This window comes from Myxocyprinus asiaticus, chromosome 25, assembly GCF_019703515.2.
Source record: "Myxocyprinus asiaticus isolate MX2 ecotype Aquarium Trade chromosome 25, UBuf_Myxa_2, whole genome shotgun sequence".
Lineage (NCBI taxonomy): Eukaryota > Metazoa > Chordata > Actinopteri > Cypriniformes > Catostomidae > Myxocyprinus > Myxocyprinus asiaticus.
Genome location: NC_059368.1, coordinates 9,787,130 through 9,811,720, shown reverse-complemented (window position 1 = coordinate 9,811,720; position 24,591 = coordinate 9,787,130). Strand labels below are relative to the sequence as shown.

General features: G+C 37.8%; 1 protein-coding gene across 1 annotated transcript in view; it reads right to left on the bottom strand.

Moving 5' to 3' along the window:
* LOC127416076 (sodium/potassium-transporting ATPase subunit beta-1-interacting protein 2-like) overlaps nucleotides 1-24,591 on the bottom strand; it is a 271,196-nt gene that overhangs the window by 6,558 nt on the left and 240,047 nt on the right. The window contains exons 5-6 of the mRNA XM_051655196.1: nucleotides 9,553-9,613; nucleotides 530-611 (exon numbers count right to left, since the gene is read on the bottom strand). Coding sequence (XP_051511156.1) covers nucleotides 530-611; nucleotides 9,553-9,613 — 143 coding nt within the window. The remainder of the gene's footprint in view (nucleotides 1-529; nucleotides 612-9,552; nucleotides 9,614-24,591) is intronic.

Here is a 24,591-nt window from a genome sequence, read left to right as displayed (position 1 = left end):
TAATTACATATGTTGGTTCAAATTGAGTTATGAATGAAAATGGGTCTCTTTAGACTACAATTTGTCCTGTGACAGATAAACAGAGTGAGAAAATTTGATAATCTACATTTGACTGGACAATCAAAAAACTTTGAAGCCATTTTTAAATACTGTGTTTTGCCTTTGTAGGGTAAAAGCGTCAACATTAAATGTATTTATTAATTAGCACAGAGAGCCTCCATCAGTGAAGCCACATTATAGAAGTTAAAAAATGGTGAAAAAAATTCATTCTAAAAATGGCAGAGGACCGAATGATGACCAAAACTTTGCAATAAGATGACTAAAATATTGCAATAAATCTTGGTTGTCTTTGCAAGCTATGGCTATAATAAGCAGTTGTACAGAGGTGAGATTGTACAGTACAGTACATAAAAATTTGCCCTGAAGCACCAATATTTAATAAACCACTGCTGGAACTGCATAAGAGAATATTTCAAACCCTCACTTAGATTCATTTTTATTTAAAACCCATTGTGTGTGCAGTACTTACATGTACATCGGTTGTAGTTGCAAATGGGATGTTTTCTGTGGCCCTTGGTAACCATACGAATCAAACCCTCCTATAAAGTCAACTGCAGAAATGAACAGAGAAGGAGGTGGGAAAAGAAAGACATATTATTATATTGGATTCTTTTTAAGACCCCATGAAATAAAAATGGGAGTTTTGTGGCTTTTAGTTCATGTGTATTTGTGTTGAAACAATCTATATGCTAGTGTACTCCTAAAAGTTGACAAAATTATCTTGGTAGATTACACATTTAAAATTTAGTCCTAAAATACTGGACCAAAAATATTGATGACTCATCTTGCACTACACATATTTTTGTCTAACCAAATGCTCTCTAGAATGAGAATGTCCCTCCTCCTAATACCAAATGTAACAGACTAGCAAGAAGCAAAGTATCGTTCGTGGCTGTGATGAAACCTATTGACAATCATTTTTTTTTTTTTGCCTATTGACAATAATAAAAAAACGTTTTGATACCGTATGTTCCACAACTTCCTGTTTCAATCGGAAATACATCAGTACAGGAAAGAAAACTGCCCGTCAATCGAGCCTTTCAAGTTGTCTATTATCAACAAAGAGAGAACATTGTTTGTCCATATATTTATGGCTTCATATACAGTATGTATGTCTGTGTGTGCACCGGTGTGATAATCCTAAACAGTGGATGATGAGGATGATATCTATGGAGGGCTGCTTGTGGCACACTGCCTGCTGGATTAACAGATAGGCTAACATAAAGCGAGCTGACCGGATTAGCCACAGACCCCTCTTTGAGAGCCAGCCAGCTGTTTCAGGCTGCGGAAGGTTTGGGTATCTGGGCTTTCCACAAAGATGCAAAGGTACTAAAGCGTGTGATAAAGATCCAGGGTCTGCCTATCACAGGCTATTTCTTAAACCAATGAACACAGGAGATAAACTGCAGAATTAGCTGAGAGCTTCACTTGTGCATCCCAAACAGAAGGAGAATGCACGATTGGAATGATTATAACTCTAATGATAGATTTTAAGGGGTATATACCTACAAATCCCATAATCCACATTGGTCATTGTGGAAGCAGACTTTTGTCCTGATCAGTGTTATCTGGGGACCTGCAGAGGTCAGTATCAAAGCCTGTGGCAGCAGTTTAAACCAGAGTGCCCAAATTTACCAAGACATTGTCTGCCTTTTATGAATCAGTTTTCTTAAGGCATCCTTACTGTATATGATGTCTGAACTCAATTAAAAAACAATGGTATACATTTTTGCAAAAATGTTTTGCTTAGATACCTGACTCAATTGTTTGACATCCAAACCAAAAAAGTCTATAATATATAGAGAAAGCTATTTGTTAGTGTTTCTTTTAATTTTAATGGCAGTTACTTGGAAGTAAACAAATTAAAATCTGCCATCTTTGCTAATGGGGACAATTGTTTTTGAGCCATTCTTAAATGCTGTGACTAACTGGAGCTGCAAGGAGCTGCAAAAAAATGATGTTCTGAAAATGCTGATTGGCTGATTGCACTACAAGAACACATCCAGTACAATCCCAAATCCTTCACTAGCAACCATCCTGAGCTGTCCATTTCATGCTTTTGACATCCCTCCAATAAAATTGTTGTATATGTTCTTGAAAAATATTTAAGAACAAACCCTCAAGGTAACCTTGGCAAAAATAAAATGGCATTTCAAACAGAAATATACGTAAACTACCTTTAACTGACGGCCAAGTCAGAGCTATCATAGATTTCTGAGTTTACACCTAGTAAATATGAGGTTTATGAAGATGTGAATGGTAAAGCCAGAATTTAGTAATTACGGTTATTTCGACATGACGTGAACACATAAATACCCCTCCCCCCAAATAAAAATTAAGTAATGCTGAATGTTCTGCCGCACATTCTCACGTTAATGTCCTTAAATATATGTCAAGTCATTTTTATTTGTATAGTGCTTTTCACAACACACATCGTTTCAAAACAGCTTTCCAGAAAATCATACAAAACAGAAAATGAAACTGTAATATCTCTAAAGAGACTCTGTCTTCAGGGGTAATTGTTAAAATAGATAGCTTCAAGGCAAGTCTATGTTCTAAAGTGCTCTTAAAATGCTCTTAAAGCATTTCCCCTTCTAATGTAACAAATAGCTCAAACTGTTTTACTGCTGAAATTCCTTCTGGCTACTCCTGCCAAGTTAATAGGAAAAGCTAGGATCACTGATCCACTGATGAAGTAAAAAAAAATATAAGTACCAATGACTGTGGGTGAGAGGAGTGCCTATGGGCTGCCTTAAGCATTAGCATTAGCATTCAAAGACAGAACAACTGTCCCCCGACCTCTACAAAATGACTCGAATAGCTATTTATTCTGTTTTAAGCGACACATCCCAGAAATGAGCCGTTTCAATGGCACCGCCACTGCAGGGAATTAAGCTAAGATGGACATTTTCTCCACAGAGCCTCCATATAGCAAAGCTTTATGAGTTTTACTGTTTTCGCTTCACCCTTCCAAAAGCTTTTCCTCCCACAAAGGCATTTGTAAACCACACACGGCACACAAAGCCCATCAGCATGAGCACTCACCTCCCTGTAACCACAAAACCTGACTGCATATCCCCTAAGGAGTGCCTTAACCTAATTCCGTTGTTTTAGATGCAAAAAGTTTTTCCCTGCACCTTGCATACACTGATAGACACTTCCTAATTCTCTTTCTCTCTTTCTCTCTCTCCATTTTCTGGCTCTCAGAGGTAGAATAATTTTAAATACTGTCCTCTCTTTAAAAGGACCCTGGGATGTTACCCTTGATAGTAGCTGTAATTATGGAGGGACCGTGTTGATTGGTTTGAGCCGTTCATTAACTTTGCGGAGGTGCTTCATGTACCATATTAATTAAAGAAGTAATGGCCAATATGGCTACCCGATTAGTGATTCTACATGCCTCAGGGATCAAAGCATCAATTTCATTGGCTTGCTTTGGAGGACTCAGAGCTTTAACATTAACACTATTAAGGATTTTTTTGTGATCATCACCAGAGGAGGGCGGTATGACCAAATCTCTATAAATGAAATCTTATTTCTTATTAGTAACATAATGACCGAAAGATAAAATTTTTCATGCAACATATTCATAACAAATAAACGATTAGTCTAGCATCAGTGCAAAAACAGCTTCACACTGTGTAACAACTGAGAACAAATTAGAAATCAGTAAAACTAATATTATAGATGAAATAACCATGACGTCACTTCCGGGTTCTTTTGAGCAGCATATCACAATGGTGGATATGAGCAGTGATGCAGTTTTAAAATCTTTTAATCGTTTAACTGCAATAATGTTCATGTTAATAAAAGGTTGACGAAAACTACCAAGAGACATGCAAAATCTACCTTTTCTGCTTAAATTATTGGTCCACATGCAGCAGTGGCAATTTCTTAGGGCCAGCAAAGCCTTCTCTGCTGGCGTAACATGCCTAATAAATAAATATTTTTTCATCCTTTCATTCTCATTGACCTTTTTGCCTATGCATTTTCAATTGCTTTACACTCCTAATTCAGCTACAAACGAATAGCAAAAAACAAAAACATTTATCCAATCAGAATATATTCCTCGATGCTTACAAGCAAAGTGTGACACCTGTTTCACACATCGCATGCCCAAAGCCATGCTCCTTAGCCGAAGTAGTGCGTGAGTCTGAGCTCCACCCCGTCAGGTCTTCAGAATTTCCACAGAATCCCTCAACAGTGTGAATAGGCATCTAAAGTAAGATTGTCAGATTCATCAGCCAATCAGATTGATTTATTTGTTCTTGTGGGTGTGGTCTTTAGGATATGCCCCAGTCCAGGCCTTCTAGCTGGCCTTGAGTGACACAATCATGCTTTATGTGATGTACATAATTTGAAAGCAAAGAGTGCGAGATCTTGCTGACGAGTCAGCTGTCATCGCTGCTGTTATTGCCTTTGAGAAAGAGATCCTTGTGGATTTAAAAACCTGAGATGTTCTGCATGATCGTGCGATTGATTAATTAAACAGGAAAGGAGGACTGATTTTCACTTCAAGCAAATTGGTTAGTGCTTTTTGCATTGTTATAGCAACATCAGGAGTTTTCTAAGTGTAAATTAGGCTGCTTGAGCATTCCGTGTCGGATCTACCCTGACGAAACAAAATTTATTGCAAGCAAAATTTAAATTGCAAATATTATTAGAGAGCTTTTTCTTGGTATTAGATCTCCTTGGTTCTGGCTTTTGTGCATGGACATGTCTTTAAAATTTCAATTGGTATTATTAGTTGACTGCCATGTAATGTATGAAAGGCATACGGTGTCTTATTCATTGTGAAACTGTGTTTTCTTAATGGCATGAATCGCACTGAAGGCCTAGACTTAAAATGCACGGGCCGTGGCTGAAATGCAGTAAATAATAATATTTGACTTCAATAATATCATATTCAATTTTCAAATTTAATAACAACCAGTTTCGATTGCAGTGACTTACTACAGTCTAAACAAAATGCAAAGACATAATTTTAGAATTATTCACATAGAACTATCCTCTCACAAACAGTAGCCTATGTGCTGCGGTGGTGAAGATGGGGTCCTGTCAGTGGCAGGTCCTGGCATAGGTGACGAAGGCAGCTGCCTAGGGCGGCAATGCTCTGTGTGGCGGCATGACAGGTTCCCTGCCGGGCGCTCCTGCACAGAGCTTGCAAGATCGCGATGGGAGGAAGGTGCCCCAAATCGTGCCATCCTGGCCCTGCCCCGAGCTTGCATTGGGAGAAAGATGCCCCAAATCCTGCCACCTCGGCCCTGCCTCGAGCTCGCAAGATCGTGATGGGAGAAAGATGCCCCAAATCTTGCCACCCAGTCCCCCGACAGAGCTTGCAAGATCGCAATGGGAGGAAGTTGCCCCAAATCGTGCCACTCTACCTCCGTACAGAGCTTGCAGGATCATAATAGGAGAAAGGTGCCCCGACAGGTGGCGTTAAGGGGGGGGCACCACATCGGCTCTCGCCTAGGGCGCCAAGTAAGCCAGAACCGCTCATCCCGTTAGATCTTACATGGTGGTAAGGTCATTGTTAGATCAAATTTCACCTCATCTGTCACTGCGATTGCACTCTGGAAATTAAAAATAGCGGTTTGCAATCGTAGTTTGTGCTATTCCTTGGTGAAAAGTTTAAATCTACCAACAGCTGTTATGGGGTAAGTGGGTTTTATTGGAATAGACAACAGTGCTGACAGTGATCAGTGAAATATTATAACTTATATCAAATACTGAGTTTGTCTTGACCCACCGAACCTGAGCCCAAATCTCCAATAATCTTCACAAACTCCACAAACAGCACTTTTTAAGCATTTTCAGCTCAATTTGAGCAAAGCACCTACTGACAACCATTATTTTTTTCTGTGCCAAAAGAATCCAAAGTGCCAGAACCGAGCATTTGTTTGTAAACAGTAACTTCATCTATAAAACGGATACCTGTAGTTCTGAATGATAAATGCTGTTTGTATGAGCCACATTTGAAACTGTTCTAAAATTGCCGATATACTGACATCTGTGACTACACATCATTTGAATTCTATATTAATGCAACAAGTTGCAACATACCTCAGCAGCCGTAAACAACTAATGTGTAAATAATGTAAAGCAGCTCTGGCCACTATTAGCCATGCAAATATATCTATCATGGTATAAACAGTATAACGAAATTTCAGCTGACACGCTTCTACAATCCCTTGTTAAATACCATCTTACTTGTTAAGTTTCTATTCCCCAAAAAAAATTTTCTAAATAAAATAGCATAATAAATTTTACTTGATTAGCTCAAAATACACAAAAAACCTCAAGCTAGTTTGGCTAATGCGTATGCGCTTTCTAGCATAAACCAGCAGGCATTTGGCTTTTTTAACTCTAAGGAGTCATTTAGACCGAACACATTCTCACGTTAAAAGAAGCTAGACACAGTGCAGTGAATGGAACAGAAAGCAGGTGTCTCAAGATGCATTTTTAAGTTCTTTTAACTTGACACAGCTACTTCAATATTTGGTTCTCCTATGCAAGACGCTGAAAAACAGGGGGATGTGGCTCAACAGTCTGAGACCTCAATCTAGCGCACGTTTACATAGAAAAACTTTTAAAAAACAGCACCTAAAAGTCTTTATCTATCTAAAAGTCCTCATATTAGGCTGTTCTTGAGTGAACAGCCTCTTGCTCATTTCAAGTGTAAAGAGTTTAAATATGAATCTTCAAGGTGCAGTATCAAAAACTGCCTGTTTAATTCTAGAGAAGAGAAGGTGGGTAATGGTCATGTGAAACTAAATTACGACTGTTGTTGGTGCAAACCTTGACTTACAATATAAATGTACCTCAGGGGAAAATAAAATGAAAATATAAGGCCCCTTTTAAGTCACTCCTCTGTAGCATGAAGAATAAAAAAGATAAAACCATATCTAATACCAATCCACTCCGGTTTGAACCTAAACCCCATTGAATAAACTCTTATAAAAACTCTCATACACACAGACAGTCTGCATTAATGGCCCATCACGCTACACTGGATATATTCTGCCACAGGGACTCCTCTCAATGATCCTAACATGTAGTGAAGTCACTCAGTTTAATGAGGGGCTGGCCCTCCAAATATAGCCATGCTTAATTTCAGTACACTGATTATTCGGATTCTGAAACAATGCAATAAAGTGAAAATACAAAGAGGACAAAAAAGGGAGATGCTTAACCAATAAACAGCCGCATACACTCTTATAGCCTACAGGCACTCTCTCTGCCATTGTCTCAGTTGCCTGGTGATGACAGAGTGATGAGAACAGGAAAAACAGGGATTGACTTTGAAAGAGAGCAGCAGTATTGATCTTGCCCGTGTTAGCCTGCATATCCCTTGTCACCGTTGCTGTATTCTTCAAAAGTTCATGCATCAGGGGCCTGGGTAGCTCAGCAAGTAAAGATGCTGACTACCACACCTGGAGTTGCAAGTTCGAATCCAGGTCGTGCTGAGTGACTCCAGTCAGGCTTCCTAAGCAACCAATTGGCCCAGTTGCTAGGGTGGGTAAAGTCACGTTGGGTTAACCTCCTCGTGGTCGCTATAATGTGGTTCTTGCTCTCGGTGGGGCACATGGTGAGTTGTGCGTGGATGCCGTGGAGAATAGCGTGAAGCCTTCACAAGCGCTAGGTCTCCATGGTAACGCGCTCAACAAGCCAGGTGATAAGATGCGCGGATTGACTGTCTCAGATGCGGAGGCAACTGAGATTTGTCCTCCACCACCCGGATTGAGACGAGTCACTATGCCACCATGAGGACCTAGAGCACACTGGGAATTGGGCATTCCAAATTGGGGAGAAACCTTCCAAAAAAGTTCATGCATCTCCAAAGAAAAAAGTTACAAGGGTCTCAGGGTAAAACACATTAATTAAACATCAGCCTAGTTGTAAATGATTATAAAGTCAAACTACAGTCTTCATCTGTCTGTCCAAGTACACATACCAATGCATAACTGAATATTTAAAGGAAGGACATCAAATATGCCATTTTGAAATTACGTTGCGCATCATCTCTGTATTTCGGAGCATGCGCAAAACAGCAAGGGCGATTGTGGTTTGATTAAAGTGTATACATGCTGGATGAAGCTGAGCTACAATTGCATTTCGAGGTCTGCAAATTATTGTTTTGGTCTGACTGAATGCAAAATTTTAAAGTGCATGTAAATGTACTTAACGACTATTTGCGATGCAACAAAGTTGAGCAAATTGATGGATACTTTTCACAGACTGTGATGACGCATTTCCACCTTAATTTAGCAGGGTAAATCTAGCTAATATATATTTTTTGTAATGTTCAATTTTTTAATAATTATTAAATGTACAATTATATCAATAAACTTTGTGTTATATTACACTGGTATTAATAATAATAATAATAATGATAAAAAAGACAACAATGCTGCTTTAGTTTTGCTCGAGTTTTAAATCCAGCTACTGAGGGACTGACAATAAATTATCTTCTAACTGTCGTAATCCACCACTCTCTATTTTTATCCTCCTTTGAAAAGATGGAAAAATAATTGAGGATTTTTTCTTTTGCTGTTGGAGCAATTGGGAAAGGAACAAATATTATTTGCTATGGTCTTCCATGTACCTCTATAAAAGTTAACCCTGCTGTAGTTTACTTTCATATTTTAAACCCAGAAATGTAAAAAGAGTCCTATAATGCAAATAATTTAATTGCTGGTGTGAACAGCCCCTTAATCTTTTTTTGTTTGTTGTCCTAATCAGCCGTGACAAGCGACCAGACATTTTGTTGACAGCTTGGTTTCTATTTCTGTGGCGTTGTGCCGGGTAGTCCCGCCTACTGTGAAATGTCACTGGTCTAAAATACCACACCATGAAACTGTATATAAAAAAAGCAAATAGGTTATAATTGTTGGTTATTGTGCCATGTCAGGCAGAATTTCACTTAAAGTGACTGCAGTAGTGTTAAATGCGGTGTCTGAGCATTACAAATGGAACAATTTCCTCCTTGCCTTTAAAACAATGGGCCACAGGCTGGTTGTTTGGGATCAATAAAAGCAATCTTTTAGATCCTGCAGAATCTTAATTCAAATGTTTGCTGGGGCATTAAAACTAGGCTAAAGATCTGCCACTAAGAGCAATGTCTATGTCTGTGCTTCATTACTGGGGGAAACAAATAATCCTCTCCATGTTAAAAGATAAAGCGTATGTCCCAAATCGGTGCTTAATAATAAAAACCTGTTGCTTTGACCTGTTTGGTTAATCTTAAATGCAAATCATGCATCTTTGCACCAGCTCATGTCATATCTAGTCTTTTAAACGAGTCTTTCAAATGGCGATTAATGGCTAAAAACATACAGTAATATAATTTTACATGGTGATCTCTTAGACATGTCCTACATTACAAATGTATTTTCAGACATGCATTATATTGGAGTGTGAGCCAAGACCCAAACCAAACGTGCATTACAAAGTGAACAATATCACATGATACAGTTACGAAAAAATACTTACAGCTGTCCTCCTCTTCTGAAATGAGCTTCACAACATAACACGCATAGATGAACCCAGCAAGCTGTAAAGAGAACAGAAAGCAATATTGATTAGAATATCAACTGTAGTAATCAATTAGTCAACTTATATACAAAAGGAGGCATATAGTGGCACCAAATGGATTTGCAAAAATAATGACTGGTTTCAAACAAGTTTCCACAACACTTCCGCCACATTTAATTTTTCAAACAAGCAGGTAGTTTCCTAGTGTACTCCTAAAATTTGACAAAATCAAATGTGTTAGTCTTTGTCTTCCAGGAAAACGTACCAAAAATCTTGATGACTCATCTTGTTAGCACAGCGTTTTGTCCAATTAAAGGGATAGTTCACCCAAAAATGAAAATTCTCTCATTATTTACTCACCCTCATGATATTCCAGGTGTGTATGACTTTCTTTCTTCACCAGAACACATTTGAAGAAAAATAGAAAAATATCTCAGCTCAGTAGGTCCTTAAAATTCAACTGAATGGAGATTTCTCTTTGAAGCTCCAAAAATCACAGACAGTCAACATAAATTCATCCATTCAAATGTATTCTGGTGAAGAAAGAAAGTTATACACACCTGGGATATCATGATGGTGAGTAAATAATGAGAGAATTTTCATTTTTGGGTGAACTATCCCTTTAAATAAAATGCTCTCCCTTCCCCTAAGTCACGGTTTTGCCAGGCTATGATGTAAGCTTAAGGCTATTTGCAACTTAGGCCAAGCATTTCGATATGTCCAGCCCGAATTTCCTATGTCAACAGGAAAAACGTCAATCAAGCCATTTCACAGGGTCATTATAACGCACTATTAAGCAAACAAACCATCATGAAAAACTGTCGGTTGTTCATTCGGTTAATTAGAGATAAAAAAGGGAGCAGATCTTTTAACTATAGAGGACAACATGTTTATGATTTTGGGGATAAGAGAGACAGTAATAAAAACAGGACCGAATGAAGAGATCAAAGATAGAGGGTGGTGAGCTTATTTTCATTGAGGAAACAGGTGTTGTAGCAGCAAGAGCTTTATATCAAAATGAATCACCGCCGCAGGAAATGGGTCTTTAGAGCAATGAGGACATGCAGAAATGTTGGAGCCACATCCACTCTGTCTCTCCAAAACACAGCACTTCCCAATCATCGAAGCACATAACTGTCCCTGTACACACACACACATACACAAACTCACGGTTCCACAGAGCTTCCACTTACTTGGCTTAAAAGCACTCATCAGCATCTGTGTTTAAAATCAACATGAAACAGCATTTGCAACCCATTTTACTTCCATAATGCCACATATTTCTAAATGAAACTGCATTTTCAATGAGAAAAAACTTTATAAATCAGAATTTTATCCATCAGGAAATAATCTGATCACATGCATTGATGAATCATGCAAAATAAGGCCAGAAACATACTTTATGAAAGTGCAGCCTTTACACTGCCAATGTGGTAACAAACCTCAGTACTGTACTAAAAGGGGCGATAGAGATACCTTCAAAAGTCTGTGCTATTAAACTGTATGTGTTAACTCCTCTTTAAAAGAAGCATAAATCGAGGTAACAGTGAGGCACTTACAATGGAAGTGAATGGGGCCAATTTTTGGAGGGTTTAAAGGCAGAAATATAAAAGCTTCTAATTTTATAAAATGAATTCTTCTTTTAAAACTTGTGTATTATTTGAGCTGTAAAGCTGTTTAAATCATTGTCTTTGTGGTCGTTTTTGTGGTCATTCAGTTCAATTCAAGTCTGTGGAGGATGCTGTCAACATGGGTCTGCATTATATCCTGCAACACCTCAACAGACCAGGGACTTATGCAAGGATCCTATTTGTGAACTTCAGTTCAGCCTTCAATACCATCATGCCTGATCTTCTCTCAACCAAACTGACCCAGCGCTCCGTGCCCACCCCAATCTGTCGATGGATCACCAGCTTTCTGACAGATAGGCAGCAGCTAGTGAGACTGGGTAAACTCACATCTGGGACCCTCACTATTAGCACTGGTCTCTCTCCACTGCTCTTCTCCCTGTACACAAATGACTGCATTGCAAAGGACCCCTCTGTTAAGCTCCTGAAGTTTGCAGATGACACCATGGTCATCGGCCTCATTCGTGAGTCTGCATACAGACAGGAGTTTGATCAGTTGGCTATCTGGTGTGGTCACGACAACCTTGAGCTGAACATGCTCAAAACAGTGGAGATGATAGTGGACTTCAGGAGAAATTCCCCCGCACTCCCCCCCTCACCATCCTGAACAGCACTGTGGCAGCAGTGGAGTCATTCAGGTTCCTGGGCTCTACCATCTCTCAGGACCTGAAGTGGGACACCAACATTGACTCCATTGTGAAGAAGGCTCAGCAGAGGCAGGAAATCCTGGCACGAGAATAGTTTTTACCCTCAGGCCATTTTCCTCATGAACAATTAAACTGCCTCAGGACTCCCCCATAGTGCAATAATGTAAATACATATCTCATGCACATATGTAAATTCACATATTTAATTCAATAACTGTACATACCCCTACCTTGCACATAAATTACCACTTGCACATGTACATATGCCATTCTATGTTATGTGTCCTATTATTTGTATGTCTATTTATACTCTTACCTTGTTTTATATTCTGCATCTCACTGTAATGTTCTGTGTGCACTTGTTTCTCCTATCACCCAAAAAAATTCCTTGTGTACATGAGAACACTTGGCAATAAAGCTCATTCTGATTCTGGTTAAAGTGAGGCACTTACAATGGAAGTGAATGGGGCCAATTCGTAAACTACTCACTGTTTCAAAAGTATAGCCACAAGACGTAAGCAATATGCTTATGTCCAATAAGTTATATCCAATTTTTCAACTTTGTTACCATGACAACGTAACGCCGTAAACCCTAAAGCCCTAAAACGACATTTGCAGTTCGAATACTACACAAGTTTTAACAGAAGAATTAATGTAAGAGCTTTTATAAAATTACAAGCTTCATATTTCTTCAATGAAACCCTCAAAAATAGGCCCCATTTACTTCCATTAGAAGTTCCTTACTGTAACCTTTAAAGAAAAGCAGGGAAGATTTGAAATATTTTGTTTTTGGTAATCAACATCATGCCACAAATGCTGTCGATTGAGCTTAACTTGGATTGAACCCAGGAATGTCTCTTTCACTTATTGCTCAGCAATATTCTCTTCAAACTGTTGCTCTGCCAAGACAGTAGTTGGCTTTAAAGAGAAAATTCTTGTTTCAAATGTCACCTTTGTACACTAATGTCCGCAATAGCACCCCTTGCTGCAACACTGAAACTGCAACGCATTCTCGCGTTGTGCTATGAATTACATTCGGACACATTTCGGAACACAACAACGGATGAAATCTAGCGCGTGTGTTTTCAGCTTTATGTTGAGGAATGTATATTTACTAAGTAAATTGTGTCAATTTTGATTTCATGTTTATTTGAAAGCAAAATATAGCCAGTACTGGGCCTGAGACTTCAACAGTAATTAAGAGGGATGAATATGAATTGGATGAAAAGATTGCACAATACTGAGTATATATTGACTTGGACAAATTCAATATATTTAATGGACAATCAAAGCCATGGCTCTTTTGGAGCAGACTCCTTTAAAAGCCCAGGGAACACAGCTGTGCTTTTTATAAACCCTCTTCATCAGAGAGCCCTGTTGTTGTGTCTTACACTGGTGATTTTATAGAACGGGACTGATTGGACATCTCTGATTGAATCGAATGAAATTAGAGAGTAGGACAGCTTGAAGTCCTCTCGTTCTCACAGCAGAAACTAGCTATACAGGGCCACTGTCCACCGAGACAGCTAATAGACTCACACAGTTGTGCTATTGGCAAATATACTTTGACATACTCCTAATGTGGCCAACCAGAATAGAGATTACAATTAAGAGGGTGAGTGCTGTTTGCTTTTCTTTGCGATATACTGTCATTTCGCCTCAGGGGATGCTGTAGCATGGAGGTATGTTTACAAGACTGTTTATGTATCATCATTTCTTATCATTTGGGCAGTTTATTTAACTAAATGCACAGAACAAACAATCTAGTACTGCATTCCTGGTCCAATCCCGCTGGATAATCACAATGTGGCAGTAAACGGGAGGAAAAGCAGATGTAGGATTCCGAGAATACCTCAAGGTCTTGCACTCATTTACACTGAATATTGCACCACTCCCTCCTTCTTTGCAGCAGGCCTGGTGGTAGAGAGCATGGCTGTGCTCACACAGATGCAATCCGTCTGCAGACAGGGTAATTTACATAATATTTCACAACTACTGTATGTGAAGGACACTCTTCGGCTCAGCACATATTGGGCCAGACAGCAGTCTCGTTCCACAGATCCAGCATCCAGTATGGACGAGGAGACAATGGAGACAGTTAGAAGAGCTATGTGTTTGTATGGGGAAGTGGGTGGATTAGAGTTTTAACACATTGAACACATTGCAGGTTATTCTGTTGATTACCTGATTATCATCTTCCCCTGGTGTTTGCAAATGATGTAAACAAAATTAGTGGACTGTAAATACAGTTTGCACTAGCTGTAAGATGAAAAGCCATTGCAAACTGTAAATACAGTTTGCACTAGATGTAAGCTGAAAAGCCATTATGTCAACAAAGACTATGTTGGGAACAAAGTCTATGTTGGCTTAATGCATAGCCTACTGAGCAGTATACACTGAATATGGCCTATGACAGTATGCGTTATGCAATGCTACAGCATACATTTCAAACAGTAGTTATGTTGCATGTTTAATTCAGCAAGTGACATCCAGTTATGTCCAAAATTAGGGCTGCACAATTAATCAAAATTCATTTTAAATTGTGATATGATGTTAAGCGATTATTAAACGACAAAGAGCTGTGATTTACAGTAATTAAATGAATAAAAAAATCTGAACACTCTGCTCACTTCAATGTTTATGTGCACAGCTTTGTTCTGTCTGTAGTGTATGACATATACTCAGAGCACACGTGCAGCTCACAATACAGTGTTTTCAGTTGTTTCTGGTTCTGTGCTGGATTCATTAAGTCCATTTTGTGCAGGTGTACTTTCAGTGCAGTTCTTGTTGCTAACGTGTGCTAAAGATATTTAAAGAGCCCCAGATTTATTTTATTTTCACATTTGCATGATTCCAAATATGTTTGGCTGCTACAAGTTACTAAACAAGTCTTAAAGGGATAGTTCACCCAAAAATTAAAATTCTCTCATCATTTACTCAGCCTCATGCATTCCCAGATGTGTATGTCTTACTTTCTTCAGCAGCACACAAACGAAGATTTTTAGAAGAATATCTCACCTCTGTAGGTCCATACAATGCAAGTGAATGGTGATTAGCACTTTAAAACTCCAAAAATAACAGACAGTCATAGTAAAAGTAATCCGTATGACTCCAGTGGTTAAATTAATGTCTTCTAAAGCAATACGATCGCTTTTGGTGAGAAACAGATCAATATTTAAGTCCTTTTCACTATAATTGTTTAGTTCTGGTCGCTCTCCACTGCGAGAGGATGCATGAGAGGACCGAGTTCACATGGCATCTCGCATGACATAAGAGCATTGACAAAATTCTTTGTGAAACTAGGATTTTGTAGGCAGGAGTGGAGAAGCACATTTTAAAGCTGTGATCATCTCAGCTACACTTCCTGCAGTTTTCCACCAAAATAAAAGCCCAAGGGTTTAGAACTCGTTAGTTTAACTGTACCACATAGCAATGTCCTGTATAAGTTAATTTATTACAGAAATATTTTATCATTATATAATAATAATTATTATTATAATACTAATTAATATTGTTATTGTTATTATTATAATAAGTAATAAATAATAGTAATACATTTCTGCATTTTTAAACCTAAAAACTAATACTACTACTTATTATTATTATTATTATTATTATTAGAGACCATGTTTTTTCCCCATCTTAATTTCAACATTTTATTTATTTATTTTTAACTGACATAACAGAGATCTGAGTTTCTTTAAATTTTTTTTAAGAGGGCTCAAGTTTGAACACCTTGAAGAATAGAATACCACTTTTTCAACTTAATTTTGGTAAAAAGGAATAATTTACTAGTTACTTTGTATTTTTATCATATCACAGTTCAAATCACAATCTCATATTTTTTTCAAAATAATTGCAATATTACTTTTTTTTTCATTTAGAATGGAAAATATTAATTATTTTTGACAAAACGTCACCAAAGGGAACTGCAAAAATAATGACTGAACACTTCCCCGTCTGCCATTAAAGAAACAGACAGATATTACTGTCCCAAGTCCATGCCATTGTTTGAGCCAGTGTCACTATGTCAGGCTGGTCATGCTGAACAAAGTTTTGAAGTGTTTACAGTTTTCGGGGAATCAACTTACAAATGACTTAGTTAAAGTTGTCTTTGCTTATTAATTTGGGATAAATAAAAAGTACTACTGTCCAAAGAAAAAGATGTTAAAACCAAAGAATAACATTGCATACTGCGCAAAGTATCCATACAGCATAATGTACAGTATAAATAGTAAGTAATAGTATGGTAGCATACAAATTCGAACACAACCAAGCACACATGCGCAGACTAGTACACACACTTATACAGATGTTGTTGTTTTGTGTACCCTCTTCCTCTGCCATGTCATTCCCAATAGGAAGGCCTAAATCTAGATTCCATACATGTGAATAATACATGCTGGGTTTCTAAGGAGATGTTAAATAATTGAGGATGCGTCTGGGAACAAGGATTGATCTCAATGCAAGTATCTTAAAGTTGAGCCTCGCAAACACGCTCAGCCATTCTTTATTGCCAGCAGTTTCGATTAATGAGTTTTAATGTTTAATATGTTTATCTTCAAAGCAAGGAGCAACTTATTTCACTGCACAAAGAACGAGGTTGTTTAGCATGTTAAGAAGGGAAACAGTCTTAATTCAAGCTATATCCATTGGAAAGACTTACACAGATACAATTTACATGTCTTAAATGTAACAACATAAACTCTGTGTGTACTTGTGTGTACAGATTTCATGTCATTCCCATTACAGTCAGAATAAAGCATAAATTCTTATAAGCAGCACTCAGTAAACTTGTAATCACACTGTGATTTCTAGAAAACACATATTAAACATGAACAGCAAACTTTAATGCAGTAACAGTTACAAATATTTGAGCAGAAGAAAATGATTTGAAAAAGAACATTACTTCTCTGAACACTGACTCGGCAGGAAATGGCTTGATGTCACTTCACTCACTGTTTGATCGGCTTTGTACAACCAATAAATTTAGTTTTCCATGTCCATTTTCTAACCTCTCTCTGACCATTAGAATTAAATGGTCTGTTATTTGCTGATTTGCATTTCAGAAATTTCCCTTTCGCATGTGAAAGAAACAGCAATGCTTTGGTCTGCAAAGTTACAAGCTGTGGGTTTGCTATTGGCAAAAAGTGCTGCAAAAAGTTATGGAAATGTTCCAGTTCAATACAAGTTAAGCTCAGTGGATAGTATATGTGGCATAATGTTGATTACGTCAAATTTTTTTTTTTACTTGTTCCTCGTTTAAAAAAAAAATAAAAAAAGCAAAACTTGCTGTTACAGTAAAGCACTTACAATGAAAGTGAATGGGGCCAGTCCATAACCATCCAAATACACATATTATACATGTTAATACTTTTTGTGTGATAAAAATGCTTACTACCTTTTCTGTGTAAAGATATATAAAATATTACAACTTAACTGTCATGACAACATAACGCTAGTAAACCCTGTAATCTGGTTAATGCTGTAACACTGGTAAATCCCTGATTTTTTCACACTAAAATCATGTTAACGTATACACTGTTTAGGTCCTGTGGCTATACCTTTGAAACAGTGTGCATTTTAAAATTAATAGACAGGCCCCATTAACTTCCATTGTAATTGTTACGCTAATCACATTTTTTGCTTTTATTTAAAATAAACGAGGTATGTGTCTAAATAACTTGTACTGAATATGGAACACTCCTTAAAAGTCAGTCTGATTTGATCAGGGACCTTTTTAACAATAAACTTCAGCCACTCGTTTCTAACATTGGGATCCTTCAGAAGGATATGCAGAGCGGAAGGTGCTACACACAGCCAGAAACAAGGTTTGATGAACATTCAATCCTTTTTACACATTTTATGGCCTGTTCACACCAAGTATGTTTTTTTCGAAATACGAATGTTCATTCCGAACAAGCTTTTGTATGGCAACAATGCATTCCTATGGTGCGATGCACATCGGGCACAACAAAAAAAAATTTTTACGGAGAGTGTTTCGTAAAAAAAACACTCTTTCTTCAGACTGCGATGAAAACTGACTGACCAATGAGATAAGAGCTTTATGTCAGTCGCTGCAGCTGCTCAATCCAGAGTGTTGGTGGCGCTAATCAACTGGCAAACACCGGCATATGGCAGCTAATACACACCCCTGAAAATTATATAATTAAAAATAAATAGTTGCAGTTCATGAACCTTTTGTACTGCAAACATAATCCCATTCTGTTTTTGAAAGTCTGCTTAACTTTTTTGTTAAGTTGGCTTCAGATGTCCATTTGTAATATACCCATAGCAAAATACATGTGCAAATACATATCCAACAGTGCTTTTTACTCAACTCACTCACATAAAAAAATCACAGATTATATACTCCTCAAAATGCATCAACACCATGGGAAGAACATAATGAAACAGTTATACCAAATCAGGTACATAAATGCTTTAACAGCATTCATTAATCTCTAACAGTTGAAGGTGCGGACAAGAGAGTAGTATAAGTAGTAGTAGTTTTTAGTTTCATTTTTTTACGGACTCAGTGTGAATAGACCTTCAGTCAGAGGTTCGTCTCGCAAAATCGTCACAGATTTGGTGTGAACAGGCCTTTAATATTCTCGTTCGTTCTTTTGGTGTTAGGAACAGCAGTAACTTACTTATTATAATAGCAATAATTACTATAATAGTACCTTTTTCTTTATTACCTCACTGTAACTGGGTAGGCCAAGTTTCTGATCACCAAATAGGTGTCATTGAAGTTTAAATGTAGCCGGTTATGTGTTGATACACTCATATGTCTAACATCAGAGTTGTTTTTGCAGTTAAGGTTCTTTTATTTTTGTATTTTTTTTTTTTTTTTTTTGAATGGAAGGTCAAGTTTTGAGTTTTGAAAGTTACAGTATAGTACATTAAGCTCTTTTATTGAAAAGGATCAAGGAAAACATGATTCCTCAGGATATGATCTCTTTAAAATCTTGATGACCGGTGTCTCTCATGAGTGGAAATAAACTCACCACGCACTGCTCTTATAGTTTCTTACATAACCTACTTCCTAACTTTTTTTAGGCAGAACCATCAAGAATAATCAATTTGCCCATGTTGACACAGCATCACTCAACCCATTTCTGTGCCAATGCCTCAATTCCTCGATTCCTGCCTCAAATAGCACTCTGGCACATGGACTAATTCACATGTCCTTAACTTCCTCCTCAGGCGCTGGACCTTTCTCCAGGTGGGCTGCTCACTCCTGGCTTTTATAGACTGCACTAGTAGGCTACTTAACATGCCAACAGCCGCCTGTGTACTGACGCACCAACGTCTTTTGCAATCTTCCAAGTGCAAATACTTACTCAGTGGAAACCTGTGTTTTGTTTTTACACAGTGCTCTCGGCACAAATCAAGGATGAATGTTTTATGCACTCTTTATTGAAATGATTTAAAAAGACAACCAGTTAGCACAACAGTGGTCTTGTAAAACATAGACAGCTGACACAAAGAAATGCTGATTAAATAGGCATCTGGGTCGTTTATAGGGTGAGTGCAGAAGTGATGTATTTTTTATGACTAATCTTAGTGCAGTCAAGCAGTTTTTTAGTAAAACTGTCCTGTTTTAAAATAGATTGAGAATTGCTTGGCACAAAGCAGATTAAACCTCACAAACATGGCTAATGCTTTTGATGAGCTTGTGGCTCGAGGACAGAGATGCAGAAAATGAGACTTTTCAGGGTCTATTCTGTCTAAATTGACAAAATAAAAAAACACCAAGACCATTAAAACTAAATTCAATGAGTGACCAACTAATCCACGGAAATCATAATGCCAATAACCAACAATCATCAAAATTATAGCAGCTAATAAGAGGTGCTTGCTAAGGCACACATCATCACATCTTTGTTCATGTTTATTGTTTGGGTTTTGAACATACCCCTAACCCTAAGCATTAAACTTTGGTGTGTAACTCGACCCGCACCATTTTTGCTTTATTGGCATTATCGATATAGAGAAAAAGTGTGCTATTGCTTTTCTAAGCAACCAGACTTTTTTACCTGTTGATAAAACAAGCGATAAAAATCCCATAGACTTACAATGTAGGAGGGACCTGAGCCAAATCTAGAACATCATCGAGACTCAGGGGTGGGCTTTTGACATGGGCCAGTAAGCAACCACCTCGCATCCACCCAGGAACACCTTAGAACCATCCAGAACACCCTAGCAACCACATAGCAATGCCATAGCAACCACCCACAGCACCCTGGCATCATGGTGGGTGTTGTTGATGGTTGTTAGGTGAATGCTTACTGGCTCAAGTCAAAGCCCCACTCACAAGTCATATGATCTAGTCAGGCTGATCTCATTAATGACTGTAACTGTGGCTTTTTTGCAAAAAGGTTTTATGTGGTTCATTCCACATATTGCAGCAGCTCTGAGGTTAATTGTGTGGCACTAAAAGCAAATTAAACGTTGATGTGTTTAAACTTTAAGGTTAATGCTCTATCAAGTTTTACATCAACAATATCTACCACCCTACCCTGAGCCTTAAGCCTAAACTTAACTGATAGAGTCATAAAAAGCAACGGTGAGATGAAAAACGGAATGGCTGAAGCAACCACGTCATTTTGTGGTGCTTTTATGACACTTTCGCTCTACAGTACGTATCGACTTGCTTGCTCTTCAGGACTTGTACCCCTGTCCTTCGCATCTCAAGCGCAGCGCTCAATCAGCTGAGCTACAGTGCAATTTAACGCCCTCAAACAAGCTTGCAAATGTAATTGGTTTTGTAATGCAAATGTTAAAATCATCTTACAAGTCATGCACTATAGTAAAAGGGTTTTTATGTCATAACATAGCATTTGTGAGGAACAGCATAAAGTGTTTACGAACTGAAAATCTTTTTTTTTTTTTTTTTTTTTTTTTTTTGTGATTTGTGTGAAAGTGAATAAAATTAATTGTTGTTGTAGCACCTCTAGTGTTAATTTCACCATTAAACTGCCGTTATATGTACACTGAGCCATGTAAAAATAATTTGGCAAAAATGTAGGTATAGTAACGCAAGTCTAGGAGACCAGGTTGGATCTAGTATCTAGTATACAGTACATATGCAATGCAAAAAATCCAACACAACAGAATTTCAAAGAGCACCTTATTAGAGAATCTATACAACCCTTTTTTTTTATCAGTTTAATTGGTATTTCACTTGTAAGAGTGTTGTAATTGGGTCTTTTGCTGTAGGTTACAGCAATAATAGACATGCCATCTTTGACCTTCTTACTTTGGGAACAACAGTCTTAGAACAAAAAATGCCAAAGGAATAAGAATTAAACATTCAAAGCCTCCTTTCCAATTCAGATACTGTACAGAATTTTTCCAATTTAAAGTACAAACACTGACGATTTGCTAAAACATTAAGAATGACTTAAATGACTTAGTCCTTGTGGTTTTAGAAAGCCACTGTTTGACCTGTATGGAATATCCCCTTGCCACCTTTTCATCCTCGGAAGAAACCAATTTCAGTGTTGACGTCCCTGGGCCTCGTCCACATAGCTGTTAATCTGAATTAGGTGCAGTGCATTAGTGCGGGAAGGGCCAAGCTATAGGTCGAAGCTAGCACAGGGAAGTCTTGTTAGCAATGCTAAATGAACCTTTTTAGCTTTTTAATCATGGCTCTGAACTACCTTCATTTACTGCCTTATTGAGTTCTCAGCTCCTGAAGTGCAATTTTGTAAAGAGGAGGCATGCAAAGAGAGATTTGAGGTTTTAAAGACAATCAAAGCAGAACATCAAAAATGTTTTGCTGAACTTGTGCTGCTAAATGAAATGAAATGATTCTAGTATCAATTTAAACAACAAACGTAGAATACTTCTCTAATAATGTCATTATTTGGACAATTACACACATATACTAAAGTTGCCCAGGAAAATGTGTTGCTAACAGGCTGGTTTTCTATAGCACATGAGACTTAAAGGCGCTCTCAGTTAAGTTTCATTGAAGTTTCAACTTTGTTTCAGCTATTTCTCCTAGGAGAAATAAAAATAGACACAAATAAGAAAATGTTTGACATTTAGTAAGAGTATAGAGCTCTTAAATAAATGTGGATAGCGTAGCTCAAATAAATTGGTCTTGGAAGAATTTGATGAGAAACGCTGAGATTTTTAAATCTCTGACGTTTGATTTTTGCAGATTTAAACAACTTTTGAGATATTAAAGACATCTCATATGGTGATTTCTCTTTCCTATACTGTAAGTGGGCCCTACTCAAGCCTGTTGGCCTTTTTTGAAAATATGTACCACTTTTATGGTGGTACTATGGTATGGCGAGTGTATCAAAAGGTAATACCATGGTTCTTACTGAATAAGTACGATACTGTCATACTACTGTTAGTGTTTCCTTTGATAAAAAAAAAAAATACTTATTTCTGCTGAGACTGGCTAAGGGCCATTGCCACTGATACAAAGCGGATGACAGTATCGGTCTAATATCTTCCCCAAAATCACAGATCACAGCATCTACAGACAAATGCTGAGCTGCTAGTCAAAGCAGAGAGTCTCCTCCAGAGCAAGCTCCTTTGCCAACATGCATTTGCATCCAGTGGATTAATGTTCATCTATTGGGAGCTTTCCAAAACTGGTGTACAAGGCTCTCTCTATCTCTAAACTCTGCTGTTAAATATACAAAACAAGACAGTCTGTTCAAAATAATAAGTAGAGACTGAAAGGCAAATTCACTATACATTTACTCCACTTTTGTGAATAGTATGTCAGTGCAAAACCTGCATCTTATTCACTAAGCACCTGCAGTCCTGTTTAATTAGGTCCTAAATGTGCTGAAATAGAAATTAAATTAAGTAATAGTAATTCTGTTCAGCGCAAACATGCCTTCTTTCTAGGATTATTAAGCATATTATAGGTTGCACCTATTTCACAAAAGTTGTTAATTAACCCATGGAAAGCAGGCGCTTAACAGAATTTAATTAAAAAGAGACTTTTATGGACAATTTCTGTTGATCGTGGCAGCAGTTATTGATCAAATGATGCATGTTATAACTGAACTTATATCCAGATGCCCAGTAAAGTTGAGTGTACTTTTAGCCTCTTAGAAAGTTGATTCAGGTACCTGCATCACAGTGGAATGAGTGGACTGATGTGAAAATACTGGAATCTAATGTTTTTCTTGACTTTTGGATTCAATTACTAACAGAACACTTTATGAAAATACTCAGACAATTCTAAATCTACAGCATGAAACATACTGTGCAATGCAACCAGTGTAGTCCAATTTCCGAACGAATGACTCTTATGAGCCGGTTGTTTTGAATCTACAGTGCAAAACTTGTGGATAATTCCTTTAACTAAAACACTGCAAACAATGAATGCAAATACACAGCCCTATCAGAGGGCACAATTAATTTTCTTTGAATTCTTTTGAAATGAACATACTTGCTAAAGAAATTGGCTTGGACCGAGTGCAATAAACACAGGGCTCTTAAACAGGCAAGCTAAATTAAGAGGTGTATGTAGTATGTATGTGACTTGCGACAGGTCTTTCAATATGAGTCTGATGCATTGTGAGAGGAAATTAGCTTTTGAAACCATTTTCAGACACCAATGCCAAGAGTGCAGCCAAACGCATCCTCTTCCACATGTTTTAGTAATTTCTTCTTCAGAAATGACTGATAATAGACTTTAACCATACTGTGTATCTCTAGCTGCCAATGTTTCTCTAAAGGGCAACAATCCGCGAGTCAGTGCTACGCGCCAATAGTTTTTTCTCTGTTGACAATTGGCAAAATTTGTGTGTGTTAGAGGGGAGGAACACAAAAAAGAGAGAGTGAAGCCTGCATTTTCATTGTGACTGCTTTGATTTCCAAACAACACATCACACTCAATTTTCCACTTTCACAATTGATATGTTTTCCGCACTGAACTTGCAATGGTAAGAGGGGAAGAAGAAATCACACCTCTGTGTCCCCTCTGAACTCTCTGATACAAAGAATGGAAATTGTAAAGGAAGGCATTATTTTATCTGTAGGCCTCTGTCTGAGATGGACAGAGCTATTTTCTCCATTTTACTTGACAATATAGAAAAGATCTGGTTCATAATGGCCATCGGTTTTCTTTAGGGGTAATTTTTCACCCAAATAATCAAAAGAATCATAAATAAATAAATAAATAAATATAATATTAGGATCATTAAGGTTTTTTTTCTTTTCTTTTTTTTTTTTGCATTATTGTGAGATTATTTTCATAAGAATTAAATATATTTTGACACCAAATTCTCATTACCATAATGTTTCTGGGTGTTACTGTCACAGTTCTGGCTTATCTGCCAGTTCCTTTTGTGTGTCTGTGTGTTTTCTGGTGGACTCTGGGGCAGAGGGTAACGTCATTGATTCCAATCTAGTGGCTAAATGGTCTCTTCCCAAGATTCTTCTGGAAGAACCCATCACCTCCAATACTCTCTGTGACACTCCTCTCACTACGGCTACCCACATCACGGCACCTCTCCAGCTCACCATCTCTGGGAACCACATTGAGGAGATCCAATTTTACATCTTCCACGCTCCCTCTGCTCCAGTGGTTTTGGGACATCCGTGGCTGGTAACCCATAATCCACACTTGAATTGGGCTGAGAGTTCTGTGTTGTCCTGGAGTTCTTTCTGTCTGTCTCATTGTCTTGTTTCTGCTCAATCTCCAGTTGTGTCCTGTTCTGTGTAGCAGCAGGAGGAGC